Source organism: Kryptolebias marmoratus, linkage group LG5, assembly GCF_001649575.2.
Source record: "Kryptolebias marmoratus isolate JLee-2015 linkage group LG5, ASM164957v2, whole genome shotgun sequence".
Classification (NCBI taxonomy): Eukaryota; Metazoa; Chordata; class Actinopteri; order Cyprinodontiformes; family Rivulidae; genus Kryptolebias; species Kryptolebias marmoratus.
Genome location: NC_051434.1, coordinates 19,833,186 through 19,848,148, shown reverse-complemented (window position 1 = coordinate 19,848,148; position 14,963 = coordinate 19,833,186). Strand labels below are relative to the sequence as shown.

At 40.2% G+C, this 14,963-nt stretch overlaps 1 protein-coding gene across 1 annotated transcript in view; it reads left to right on the top strand.

Annotated features, from left to right (window-relative positions):
* The first annotated feature begins 10,424 nt into the window (after window positions 1-10,424).
* The window catches only part of si:ch211-57n23.4 (immunoglobulin superfamily DCC subclass member 3), a 16,481-nt gene continuing 11,942 nt past the window's right edge, over window positions 10,425-14,963 (top strand). Inside the window, exons 1-2 of the mRNA XM_037975816.1 lie at window positions 10,425-10,449; window positions 13,605-13,910. Of these exons, the coding sequence (XP_037831744.1) occupies window positions 10,425-10,449; window positions 13,605-13,910 (331 nt within the window). The remainder of the gene's footprint in view (window positions 10,450-13,604; window positions 13,911-14,963) is intronic.

Genomic DNA, 14,963 nt, shown 5'->3' with positions numbered 1-14,963 from the left:
GGAGAGAGAGCCGAGCGCGCACGTAGAGAGCCGAGCGCGAGCAGTTTGTCAGAGTTGAGCGGTCTGTACTCTCAAATCAGTGTCACTGCGCGCTCAACCTGGTGGCACAAAAGTAACGCCATATAGAGGGCCGTCGGGGTGTGCCACGCTCTCATACTCCGCATAAAGATTTTGAGTTTGTGCTGCCGGTTTTTCCCACAGCTTATGAAGTCTCTCAGGATGAAGGCAAATGGGACCTGAGCCTTCCTGCCATCATCATCATCATCCCAGAGATGATCTGCCTTACATTTTTTTGTAATAAATTGTTAAAAACCAACAAGCTGCTTGTCTCCCTCATCTTTTTGTTATGACAATTAGAGCTCGTTGCTGCAGTTTGGTTCAATTTAGCTTGTGGCTGCTGGTTTGGTAATTGTAGCTTAAAGCTAGTGTTTTGCTAGTTTTAGCTTCTCTTTGGTTTGTTTTAACTAACAACTCAGTTTTAGGTTCTTCAACAAATGGCAGTCATCTGAACTGTCTTTAGGTGTAAATGAGAGTGTGTGGCTGTTGGTGACCTGCTCAGGGTCTCATCTGCCTTCTGTACCCATGGGATTAAATGGGTACAGTAGACTAACTGATATTGACTAGCTGTGGCGACCATCATGAATTGGGTTGACTCCTAAAGTTCATCAGTTGTAGGTGTACATCCAGTGATTACTCCCTGAGAGTTTCATTAAAATCCCTCCAGTGGTTCATTAGATATTTTGCTAACAGACAGACCCGGTTGACTCCAAAGGTTGAAGTCAAAGTTTTAAAAGCAGATCTTGCTCCATCAGCAGCAGTCAGTGTGAACACCTGGACTGAACCTATGAACTGAACGTGTTTTACAGGGTCACCTCAACAGGACACTCACAGTTTTCCTCCTCAGCTCTCGGTCAGGCGTCTCACCCTCCCCACCACCTTCTCACTTAGCCATCATCTTCATCACATCAGTCCCTCCTGCTTCCTCTTCTTTTTGTCCGAGGACAGATGGATGGACTAAACTGAGGCAAGGCTAGAGTGCCAGATGTTCTCCGGTTTTTTAATCTAACTACGTATGCAGACTTTGTGCTATTTTAGCTCTTCATATGTCATAATGTTCATCTCATTCAGGAGATGAATGCTGTGACTTTAGGTGTATTTAACTTTTATACTTTTCAAAATAGACTGCTAGGGATAGGCACCAGAAGCGGGTAAAGAAAATGGATGGATGGATACTTTTCAAAAATATTGAACTTCATATATTTATTCCCTTGGAGACACATTGAGGGCTCTTCACTTCATTCAGCCAGATGGTTCTATTTAAAATCTGCTTCAGCAAATATGTTCTAATGTTGTCTTCTTTTAGCTTTTTCTAGCATTTTGCTACTTTTAGCACTCTGTTGGGATTTTTTTACTTTTTTCTAGCATTTTGCTACTTATACCTTCTAGCTTGTTTTTTGCTACTTTTAGCTTTTAACCTGCTTTTTGCTACTTTTAGTTTTTAATGAGCTATTTGCTACTTTTAGGTTGTTGTTAGCTTTTTGCTAGTTTTTTTGCTAGTCATTCGATACTTTTATTTTTAGCTAGCATTTTGCTGCTTTGAACTTTTAATTAGCTATTGGCTACGTTTAGCTGTTTGCTAACCATTTGATACTTTTAGCTTTTAGTTAGAATTTGGTACTTTTAGCTAGCAACTTTTTGTTAAGTTTAGCTGGCTTTTTGCTACATCTACCTTGTGTTTTATTACATTCAGCTTTTAGCTAGCATTTTGAAACGTTTGGTTTTTAAATAGCTTCTTTGAGCTTTTAACTACAGTTAAGCTCTGTTTAGCTGTTAGCTGGTGTTTTGCTTTTTCAACTTAAATGACTCAGTTTCAGTTTTTTTAACAAACGTCTGTAAAGCCACTCAACTCTCAGCGTTTAGACGGTATTTCCACAGAAAATGCCCTTTTTTCCTCTCGTTTGAATTGAAAACACTAAGAAACTGGTTGTTTGAACAGATGAAGTTTGATTACATTTCATGGCTGACTGGCTAGAAAAGCAGGACACAGTTTAAGCTTCAGCCTTCCTTGAAGGAATGTATATTGCCTGCTGCTATATATGCCAGAATTTTAGGATCATCTCTCTTCTGTCAAAATGGCAGAGCGTTTGGCCTCTTTGGTCAAATCTTGAAAATATCCCAAGACCTTAAGATCTCATACAATCTGTTAGTATTTGGAGTGACACTCAGCTACTACCACATCCAATTTTAGCTCAAAATCGGCAAAATTGTCTGATTTATGGCAATTTTTTTCTTTTCCAAGTTGCTCAGCTGTGGAAGCCATCTTGAAATGGGTTAAATCCAAAGGTGGCAGCCTCCTGCTGTGGGGAGACATTTTTTTTTTGGCAGCAGGAACTGGGAGATGAGTCTGAGTCGAAGAAAAGCTGCATAGAGACACCCTTGAAGATAACCTGCTCCAGAGCCCTCTGGACTGCCAACAGTGCTTCAACAATATATTGATTAAAGAGAGAATACTCATGTACATGTTATATTTTTGCGTTTTATTGCCTCCGCCAAAGAGGTTATGTTTTTGGTAGCGCCTGTCTGTCTGTGGACAAGATTACCCAGATATTTAGGAAATTTTCTGGAAAAGTCAAATATGATAGAAGGAACACGCTGGTGTAGATTCTCAGTCATCCAGGTCATGGTAAAACCAAAAAAAGGCTAAAAACAAAAACAACTGGACTTTTCTTCTGTAAGTGAAGAATAGATGTCCAGTTGGAGCAAGTGATTTAGGTGGTGATCCGGTCAAAGGTCAAGGTCACAGATCAGCCTGTGCTCTAACTCTGCATCTGTATAACAGGAATGTTCAACTTCACTGCTGGATACCTCAGGGGTCAAGGGTGATCACTGTTGATTTCAGGGTGACGGGGTAAAAGATCAAGGATACAGATGACCCTGTGCTCTAACTATCCAACCATATAGGAAAATTAAACTGCGCAGTTGGACACCTCTTAGGTCAAGGATGATCACCATTACTTTCAAGGTCATGGGGTTAAAGGTCAACATCACAGTTGACCTAGTGTTCTATTTCTGCTACAGTGTAATGTAGTAATGCTAAACTGCACAGCTGGACACCTCATGGGTCAAAGATGATGCCTGTTAATTTCAAAGTTCATGGGGTCAAAGGTCAAGCTCACAGTTATAACCCCTTTGTTAAAAACTTGCCTCTGCTCCTACATGTGACCCTTCTGTTTCCTCCACCAAGGAGGTTCTGTTTCCGGTTGTGTTTAGGTAAAACCTAAAGAACAGATTTGGAGGAAATGTTCAAGAAATGTTGCGGTTGTTACAAAAAATGATGGATTCCATTTTGGTGCTGATCCAGATTATTATCCAGATCGCACTATGTTTTAATCCCGCTGTGGCCTCAGTGGAGGTTTGTGCTCTCTGAGTGCTTCTAGTTTTTAGTAAATTTGAAAAGATTTTAATCAAACTTTTTCACTTTGACATGAGGTATTGCGTGTAGGGTTTTGTGGGCAAGTTGAATTCAGTCCATTTAGGAATAAGACTACAACATAAAATTTGGAAAAAGGTGTCACGCTATGAATACTTAGAGCATGGGCACCAAACTCAGTTATACAAGTGGGCCAAAATGAAAAACTTGGTCCTAGCAAAGGGCCAATCTTGATCAATATTTGTTAAGAAATACATAAATTAACCCTGGTTTTAGATGTAATATGTCAAATCATTCTTATAGATATATTAAATACCTTTTCCCAGTTACAGATTATATAGAATTTAGAGCAAGCTTTAATGAACAAAGACAAATAGATTAAACATAAAAAGAGACAACGTTTTAGCTTATTTAGCCTTCTTGTACATTTAGTTTAGTTTATCTTAGCTCATATTTCAGATATTGTCAGATTGTTAGATTCCTAATTTTTGTCTAGTTCAGCTTTAACTTTATCATGATTTTATTTAGATTATTTTAGCTACTATTTTGACTGTCTCAGCTCATCTTTAGATATGTTTGGTTTCGTGATTTTATTTAGATTGTCCTATATTTCATTTAGATTACACATGATTGATGGTTTTTTATGTTTTATGTCTATATTTGATCTGTGTTTGATTCTGTACCTGATTGTTGTTTCTGTGTTGTAAAGCACTTTGGGTCGCCCTTTTGCGGAAAGGTGTTATATAAATAAATTTCACTTCACTTCAACATTAGCATTCTCCATTAAAACAGCTAAAAAGCCATCAACAACAATCCAATCATACAGCTGCTAATATTAACCTTGAAGAGTTTGATCGTCCCATTTAATCTTCTCTGTTGCCCTTTTCGTGTCAGGATTACTGAGAAACTGAAACTTAATTTTCTTGGCTGCAAAGTTACTGTCACGAGAAGACGTCACTAAATGGCTCACTTTTTAAAGCAAAGGAGACTCAGTTTGTCCAAAACTAAAGGGGCCAGATCAAATAAAACTTAAATGTTATCTGGGGGGCCTGATAAAATGTTACCAAGGGCTAGATCTCGCCCGCAGGCCTTGAGTTTGACACATGTGACTTAGAGGATTTGCTGTACATTTTGGAGGCAACCCTGTTCATAATAGCTGCCACATAAACTTGCCCTGGTGTTAGAGCTTCAGCTCCATGTCCAGCTCGGGCCACAGCTGGACCATCAGGCACTGGGGGTGTGGTGTGTGTGTGTGTGGGGGGGGAGTGGTCCACAGGCCCTCTGTTTAAATGATTGTCAATCATTCCTCCCAGGCAGAGGTACCACCCCTCAATCCCTCCAGAGCCGTGATTGGTTGAGAGGAGACCAACCTGCCAGCGGTCATTAGGTGCCTCCATCCATCCCCTGACAATAACAATCCAGAATAACTAATGAGCTCCGTCCAGGCAGGGGTACCCTCCTCGCACGCCTCTCAGAGGAGCTTTGGACGTGATCAGCAGCTCTCTGCGAGGGCAAATGCTGCACAGCATCCAGATAACAATGCTTCAATGGAAACAACACTGACTTAAGCTTTAGCCCCCAAAAAATAAAAAAATAAAGTACAGGTGGACACCCAGTCAGCTGCCTTTCCTCTTGGACTACTTTTTTTGTGATTTTGATTTTGCGGCTTTAGTGGTGTGAAGCTTTAATGTCGAGGAGGCTGGAAGGGAAAGGACCACAATGAGAGCAGTTATCTTCATCACGTGCGTAGCAGCTTTCCACTGTTTGAGTAAGTACAGTTCATGTTTTCCACTACCAAATATCGCTTTACGTTTGAATTATTGCACTGTCCTCAGCTAAGACTTCATTATCAGCTCAGTCCAGCCAACTGGTGAGCTAAAACAACATCCAGCTGTCAGTACGAACACGGGATAAGTTCATTTTCTATCATTTTGCAAAGCCTACAAGCTGAAAGCAACTTTGAATGTTTTAATATGAACTGAAAGTAAATTTAACCTAATTCACAAGAAACTTCACAAACAGTGAAAGGTTATGATTATTACATGTTATATGGAAGATTTTATTTTTAACGAAGCAGCAGCATGTTTAGGTTGTCATTTCCTGTTTTTATTAAACTAGAATGAACAGTGACTAGTCCTAATTAAGCATGAGACATTAAATGAAGGGTTACCTTCGTGGTTGGTTTGTTTTTTAAAGCATTTATGTGGTGAATAAAGACAGAGAAAGCACATTTCTATGACCCTCTCGTCTAAACTTGCAGATGTTTTAGGGGTTTGTCTTTAACTCAAACCACAGAAGCGGGTTCCAACCTTTGACCTGAACTTTTTTTTTTGGTTGGGTCAACAGAGCAGTCTACGTCTAAGAGTGGGGGGATGCGGGCACAATGGGTCCCCTAAAGGCCCTCTGACCTTTGTGACCTGACCTTGACACCCTTATCTCCATAACACTGGTCCCCCGTCTGTGCTCGCACTGAGACCTTATTAAATATATGTGTCTATAAGGTAATCCCCCCACAGCTGCCCGTGACTGCGTCCAGCCCTCCCGGTCGGGCTTTCACGCGCTCTTTGCATTCATTATTGGTTGAGACCGGCAGAGACACCTCCGGGTTTGGTCCACAGCAGGGACACAAAGGCGCCCCGATTGTCTCCTGCAGCGGGACTCGAAAAGAGGCAAACATCTCAATCTGAGGAAGGTTACTAAACGTTAACAAGATTCAGTCCTAGGAAAAACTCCCAGCTCTCTCTGTACTCCATCTTTATCAGCATCACTTTTCAAGAGTTTTCATACGACAATGGAAGTTTAGGTTTAGTGACAATTCAGCTCGCTTCATTACTAGTTTTAGACAAGATGTTGATATATAGCCTGTTAGCTTCACCATTAGAAATCTTTATTGTTCATCTCAGTTTACTGATAGCATGCTGATTTACAAAAAGAGCCAAACAAATCGAATGCAGTTTAGTCCAAAACATCCATATTCAAATCCCATTACATACAATCAGATTCAGTCCAATTATTTTACAGTCGCATTCGGTAGTTATAAAAAAGTTGTTGATTTAAGGAAACCAGCAGATTGCGTTGAATCTCCACTTTGATGCAGCCCCCCTCATCCTGAGCAAGGATGGGGGTGGAGAGCAACAATGGAGAGAACCTCCAACAGAACCAGAACCAGGACGTCTGCTTCGACCGACTAGGGCTTGAGAGGACAGGAAAGAGACACAGAGGAACACAGAGACCTTTGGCCAGGTGGGGTTTCTTTGGGAAGAAAAGAGAACACAAGTTAATAATAGCAGTAATTACAAAAACAAACATGGAGAGTAGAGAGTGTAAAGACAGCAGCAGAGGGAGGAAATGTGGTCCATTTGTCCTCCAGCAGTCTAAGTCTCCAGCAGCAGAACTAAGGAATAACTCAGGAAACCCAAGCCAACCCTAACTATAGGATTGATCAAAAAGGAAAGTCTTGAGCCTGGTCTTAAAGGAAGACAGGGTGTCAGCCTCACAGACAGAAACTGGAAGTTTGTTCCACCAGAACTGAAAGCTCTGCCTCCTGTTCTACTGTTAGAAACTCCAGGAACCAGAAGTAAACCTGCAGTCTGAGAGCGAAGTGCTCTGTTAGGAAAATATAAAACAATGAGATCTTTAATATAAGATGGAGCTTAGTTGTTGAGAACCTTGTATGTTAGAAGTAAGATTTTAAATCCTGTTCTGAGTTTGACAGGGAGACAATGGAGAGAAGCCAAAACAGGAGAAATATGATCTCTCCGCCTAACTCTCATCAGAACTCTGGCATTAAAGCTGTTTGCCCACCACATCTGGGTGGCTGACAGCAGCAAGTCTTTCCCCAACAAACTGCACCTCAGTCCATCAAAACGCAAAGATTTATTCTTCTGGTATTCTTTTAAAGAATATATATATATATATATATATATTCTTTTATTTTTCCAAAACCATTTTGGAGTTAAACTACTTTTTTGATGTAGTTTAGATGCCAGGTAATTTCAAAGTTGAACTGGTAAATTTAGTGTTTCTATAAAAAGCCATTCTGATTTGACCCATATTTTTATTTTTAATGTGCTTGTTCTTCTTAAGACACTAAAATAGCAACCGGCCTGTTATGAGGCTCTTGTTCCCTCTCTATGAGCTGCCAGTTTGTCGATAAACTTAAACGAGTGGGAAAATTAAAAGGCCTTAAATGAAATCAATTTTAAAAATGTCAATATGTTGCTCATTATTTCACGACTGGTGGGGACCTTCCGTTTAAAAGTTTGTGTTTTTCTTCAATTAGAATCGAACTGCTTTGTAGCTTTAAAGGGATAGTTCATATTTTCTGAAGTAAGTTTTTGAGCAAAGGCTATGATCAGTGAATATCTTACCTGCTGTAGATAGCTCCCAGTGTGGAGAAACTGCTAGTCTGAGACCAAAGTAGATTGCTCCCGTCCTAAAACAACTCCAGACGCAACAATCTCATAAAAGCAATTTCTTTATTGTGAACCTTTAATTCTGTATTACATGGTCATTTATATCAAATCATACAGTTGCAAACACAAATAGAGGTAGCAACAGCTAGCTGTAGCACTTCCTGTGTAGCCTGGAGGACTTCAGGCAGAAATGTCAGAATGTTTTTGATGGGAAAAATAATTAATAACACAAAACTGACAGCAGTGTGAGAGTTTATAAAACAGTTTTTGCATGAAAGGCTGTACAGGTTTAGAGGCTGAAGTAGTTTGAAGATGGCAGTGATGCTCAGACTAGCCATTAGCTCGTCATTCCAGTCGGAATTAAACTCTGTTTCTGCAAACTGAGGTCATTCGAACAACTATCCATAACAGGTAAGATGTTCGTTGTTCATACCTTTTCCACAAAATCCCACTTCATTAAATCTGAAGTTTGAAAGTTAGTGTAGCTCACACACAACCTATATATATATACATATATACATGAGTATTTTGTTTAGACAATAAACTTGATTTTGACAGCCAGATAATGAGCATCATAGGTAAAGATGAAGTCCAACAGGAGCTCAAGTTCATGTTCAAAAATACCTGTCAGTATTGGTTGGTTATTTTTATTTAAAAGAACAAAGATCGAATAATAGGATTTTTTTTTGTGGTTGTTCTTGTTTTATACTATGTTAATTAAAATGGTTTTATCTACAACAGGGACGACAAAGGGGAACATAAAACTTGTGCAGATGTTGCACCTTTTTAAATGCTCTTCCTACTTAATATTTAAACGGAACATCAACATTCGGTCCCTGGGTTTGTAAACTGAACACCCAACAAGTCAGACTCGCTCCATATTTACTGCAATCGTTTCAATACAGCGCGAGGTATCGCATTTCTGAAGTTCGGGGCTCCTGCAGAGGCGTATTCAGAGGCGCAGAATGAAACATTTGCATGAAGTAATGAGGACCCCCACATGCATTTTTTTTTTCCAGGCCCTTTTATGGGTGGGGGGTTGTTTAAAACCGGTGAAGTTCAGGGGCAGGAGTCTGGTGACACAATAGCAGCAGAGGGTGGGGAGAGTCCCTCCGGCTGGACACATTTACCCCCCCATCCTCGACAATCTACATATCCATTCCTGACCCGTGACTGTCTCATGACCTCTGAGGGTCCGGAGGTCTTCAGTGTTAAATACAATAGAGAGGGTTTCTTACCTATTCTATTCTTTTAAAAAAAACCTCCTGATAGTGCTATTTCTACAGAGAAAGCATCTGTTTTTTTTAACTTCATCTTCATTTTACTTAAATGCAGGTTCAGCTTGCTGCACCGAGTGGTTTCACTCTTTATAGTAATGATTACCGCTGTTTGGTTTTGACTCGTTGCTTTAATTCCTTTTTATAAAGGAACAATGGTTTCAGTTCATTTCCTACCTAAAAACAAGAAACTAGACAACAGAATGGCATCCTGGTATGAAACATTAGAACTGGGATTTAAAGAGCATTTCAAATACACTATTTGAGCCCAAACAGTTCATTTTTTCCTCACACTAACCAGGTTATTTGACTTCTACTCACAAATCAACCGTAAATAGTTTTTGCACCTTCTCGACTTTTTTATCAGAACGCTGCCTAGTTCGGAGTAGTTGCAGTGTGTAAAAAAAAAGAAGTGAAAGAAAAAGAAAGGAGTAAATGAGTTAAAGCAAAGATGTAAAAAAGCTGTTAACGTAGATCTTTTTTCTTCTCCTGACATTTTTGTGGCTAGTTTTAAAACATATATTCTCACTGAATTTTGCACTGAATTGAAATTATTTATACCACTCACAGTTTGGATCACGTTTGTTAGGAGTCTGTACTGACAGTAGCTGGGTTGTATTTAATGGTGTGAGGACCTGACAGATAAGATTGAAGTGTTTGAAAACATTTTGGTCCTCCCCAACACAACACAGTATCTAAGAGTTAGACAAACATATAATTATGATCTGATGAACGCTTTAAGTGGTTTCCTGAGCTCTGACTGTGTGGCTAAATGAACTACAGCTAAGAACATCTGACTATCTGTTTGCCTCTGCTAAAAAAGACAAACATGTGTTAATATCTCAAAATGAAAACGTTAATTTTTAAAGTAATTTCAATGCACTTCTTTGCCAGTGCACAAATAAAAGCAACCACACCTTAAGAAAACCAAAAAGACCATTCGTTTTAGGCTATAAGCTGTGTTATATAGTTGGCTCACGACACCAGCACAAGGTAAAAAAAAAAGGCTAAAAGGATAACACAAAACAGCTCCACAAACACATAATTTAGACGCCCCTCACACTGGAGGACAGCCCTACTACAATACAAAACCATGGAGATGGTCTCTGTGTGGGTTTGGTCTTCAGGGCCTCAGTAGGGACACAGTGTGATAAAGTGGGGGAGGTTGTAGAGGGGTTTGAGCATCAACACAACGTCCACAGCGAGGTTTGCTGTGGCAGTGTATCAGAGTCCTCCAGTGTTCTGCAGTTCAGACCTGCTCCTCAAACACAAACACATCTTCTAATGTCTGCAAGGCCCAACATGCCCCCCAAAACAGACCTGGACCGTGAGCTAAAACAGCCAGATTCATATGCTTTTTTTCTTCTTCTTGTATTACATTGAGAAGTCGATAAGTAAAACTAGTAAAACCAAACTTCTTTGTATGTAAATTGCACTCCTTGATACAAGGATACAAACAAATCTATTTCATGTATCTTCGATCATTTTAAGGGTGTTGTATTTTTGGCTTCTCCGGGTATTCCTCTGCATCAGTACTTTACAAAATAATGACTTCAATAGCTCTTGCCATGGCGACCTAAAATATACATTTCAGACTTTTCAAGCAGAAATGAACTCTAATAATGATGCCTAGACAATGCAGCCTCTCGCTCCCCCCGCTCCATCTGCCTGGTTCAGAGCAAGCTGAATTTCATTACCAGGGATGAGGGATGAGGGATGGGAGGATCAGGAGGTTATGAGGCTCTATCAGCCCCTCCAGACCCAGGTGACCGGCAGAGCCACCATCATCTGTGCTGACGGCATCTGCTGAATGCGAGGCTGACCGCCACAAAGGAGCCAGATGCTCGAGTCTTGATTTGACAAACAAAGCTGCTTCATCTCCAATGAGCAGAAAGCCAGTTTACCTTTAACTTCTAAGACAACACATCTGAACATCATTGATATTTTTACTCTATATGTATATATACAGTATGTGGTTGGTGAAATTAGGCAAGTATAAAACAGTTCTGACACCACTAATTGTGCAAGCAGTGCATTATAGGTCATTTTTGTTTAACTTCAGGACCCGTGTGACAATGATCACATATTTACAGGCTACTTAGGCAAAAAAAAATTCCTAGCCGCACACAGTGGATTTATGTTGAAGTGAATTAATTTTGAAGGGAGAAATACATGTTCTTGCTCAGACATATTTGATGGTTGGTTGCATAGGTTGACAAATTATTGGACTTTTCTAAAGCTAATAGTACTCTTTCTTCCCCACTGCTCTCGTAGATTTGGCAAGACAGTTTCACGATCCTCAGCCTTTTTAATCCCAGGGCTCTTCTTCTGTAAACATGGCTAGCAACTGAACTTGTTTAGGTTCAGGCTTAAACCTAAACCAAGCCAAGTCAAATTAAAGTCAAGTAAAAGTGTAGTCAAATCATGTTAAGACATTTAGACAACTTTTAAGGATTTATGCAAGTTGGACTCATCGGCTGAAAGCTTTCTTAAAAGACATATATCATATATTCGGGGTTGGGTTGGATATTTGCGCAAAAATAGAATTTACCGCATTCAATGACACCTCAGTATCATCAAGAATAAAACCCACAGTGGTGTTCTTCCACGTAGGCAAACACTGTCAGTTTTCTCTTGGAACTGAAACACTTGAGGGAAATGAGTAAGTTTCTGTTAGGGGGAAGTGATTCGGTCGAGACATATCAGCTGGCTGTAATAAGTGCGTACTTGGGTACTTGTTTGCTGATTTGGAAGCTTGTAGGTGCCGAATATAGAACCAGTAAATGCAAGCGTCTCAGAACAAGAGCCATCGTGTGGTTTGTCCTTCGAATGTTGACTCTTCTGTTTAAAGTGTTGGAAACTAGTTTGTAAAAGGTAATGCTGTTTGCAATGACTCCCTCATTTTCCTTTTTCCTTATAAACCTAATCTATTTGATCTGATCAATAACATCTGACTTTATATTAGTAAAGATCTGTATTGACGCCAGTTCAAAATCCAACACCATTTGGGATCTAGAAGGTATACAAAATGGTGGGTGAACAATTATAAATTTTGGCTGACCAGAAACCCAAACTCCATCGTGACACTGATAAGGCATCTTGCTAGTTCAAGTGCAACGCCAATTGTTAATACCTCACAGCTGGGAGGCAAAGCATCTTTTGTGAAGGGTTAGGGTTCTTTGCATATGAGGGCATTAACACCAAAAAGGACGGAGAGAAAATGGGGAAAGTCTGGGGGTGTCGCCAAGGTCATGGAGAAGAGGGGACAAGGGTGAGGAAGAGAGGTTTGGTGGCATGGGAAAGTCACCTCCACGATGGTTCTGAAAGGACGGGAAGAGGCGGGAGGGGTTGAGTGGATGTATAAAGAGGGGGCAGATGGTGCCCCTGGGTGTATGGTGGGTGACGGAGATTTTAACAGAGGTTGCTGGGGGTTGGGTGCAAATAAGCATAGTCACAATACGATTGTCACTGCTGGCCCCTGTTTCAATAGCGGGGCTTTCAACTTGACCCCAGCGACACTTGCGAGTGTTTTCTTCGTCGTGAACATTGTTGTCGCCGTCTTTGACTGGTTGGCTTGCTGGCATTTTGGCAGATGAAAAATGAAGGATTTGCTGCTTTGAGCAGATCCGTGTGACTTCTTGATCTGTTACGACCGAAAAATCCAAAAGCCTTTCGAGTCTAGAAGTTATCCCTGATGGTGGCTGAACGACCATAACCTGCTGTATGTTTTGGTTGAGCAAAACCCAAACCTCCACAGTGGCGTTGAGGTTAAAGTCTTTACATTTGCCTGCATTTACGGTCTTTACAGCTCAGCTTTGCTGTTGCATGGCTGTCAACATCGTTCCAGTAGAGACAGACGTGAAAACAGCCTAGTTCCCAACATTTCCTCCAAGTTTTAATTACTGAGCTCAAAGATGTGCCGTATTTCTGTGAATCTGGGGTTAAAGCTGGATTAATGTGTTTCTATGAAGCCAAGTCAACGCAATAGTCTTTAACTTTGGGTTATACCTTTCACTGAGCAAACACTGGTGAGAAAAAGGTGATGCTGTAGGCGTTTGTAGGCAAGGACTTGCTGTGTTCTCCAGAGCAAGAGAATGCTTGGTGTGTCTTTGCACACTGCCATTTTTAAAGGCCTTGAGCATAAATTAAATAATAATAAAAATGTTTGTTGACATTTCTGATTTGACTACAAAAACACATGTGCCACTGTTGTTCTCTTTAAACTTGCTTTGCAAACAAGAACATATTTAAGTCAAAGTTTAACTGGAAAATCATGACCAATCTTTTGTAGATCTTTCATCATTTTCCACATTTTTTTAGAAAAATGTAATGGTATTGCATAAATAATTATTTAAATATGGGTCTAACTGTACAACAAACTGCAATGTTCAGACAGCAGGTGAGTGATAAAGCAAGCAGCTTTTGCCTGTGACCTCTTTTAAATGTGTTTATTTTTTATTTTTTGTCTCCCCACTCCTACAGGTGGATGTTTGGCCTCAGAGCTGTCGTTCTTGCTGGAGCCCAGTGACGTCATTGCAGTGAGAGACCACGCACTCATGCTGGACTGTCAAGTGCAGGGCGAGAAGCCGATCATGGTGACGTGGCGCAAAAATGGGATTCCTTTGCCCACCAGCCCGCGGGTACGGGTGCTGGAAAACGGCACGCTGTTAATCCAGAAGTTTCAGAAACGCAGAGAGGGGAGCGACGCTGACATGGGCGAGTACGACTGTGCAGCCCAAAATCGTTACGGCCTGCTGGTCAGCCGCAAGGCCAAAGTCCTACTGGCATGTAAGTATACAATTGACCACACCAAAAGAGAAGAAAGACAAAAATATAAATAATAGATTTGTCATTTGTACATTTCTTTCACACCTATTATCATTTATTCTTATGCATTCCCTAGCCAAAGAAGTCCAATATCTCCAATCTTATGATATTGTGATAAACATTCAGGTTCATCAAGTCAGCTAACCTTTTTTTTCCCCCAACTTTTATTATATATATATTTGGTTTCCTAACCCTAACCAAGTGGATAATTATTATCCAAAGTGAAGGTTTTAATTCATATATTACAAAAAGAGTAAAAAAAAAAAGACTTGAAAATCTGCTGCAGACAGTGTTTCCTTACAGCGTAAAGGTTTGTGTCGTCAGTTAAGAGGCAAAATCAAGTTTACAGCAAGTGATGATGATCTCAGTTTCTCCCCTGTAAGAGTTTTCTCTGGGTTGGTAAAGCTCCAAGTCAAAAAATGGTAAAAAGTTGGTTATACATGTATCAAAAAAATAAGAAAAACCTGAACTACTATAGGTACATGAGGAATAGTTTTGACGAGAGCTTGACCAAAACATCTTAAACCCCAGTCTGTTTTCAGGTTTTTGTCTGGGAGAGACTCTGCTGATGGTTTATCTTTATTTGGAGTCTTGTTGGTGTCTCCTCTGTAACAGAAAACTGTTTTCCACAGCTTCACCGGTAGCAGCGTTTGACTTTTCCCCACCCGTTTTAAGCCTCCAAAAGATGTTTCTGTTTTAGTCAGTGACTGGGTTTCAACCTGCAAACCAGTCAATCAATCAACTTTATTTCTATAGCACATTTTAAGAACCACAGGGGTAGCCAAAGTGCTGTACAATAGATAGATAAAATGGAAATAGATAAAACAAATAAACAGATAAAAAAGATAAATAGATAAAAAGAGACATACACAAACGGGTTCACAGCAGGTATGTTTTAGGTGCCAAGAAAGACAAAAATCACGGTGTGTTAAAAGCCAAAGTATAAAAGTGTGTTTTTAAAAGAGATTTAAAAACAGGAAGAGAGGAGGCCTGTCTGACACTCAGGGGTAAATT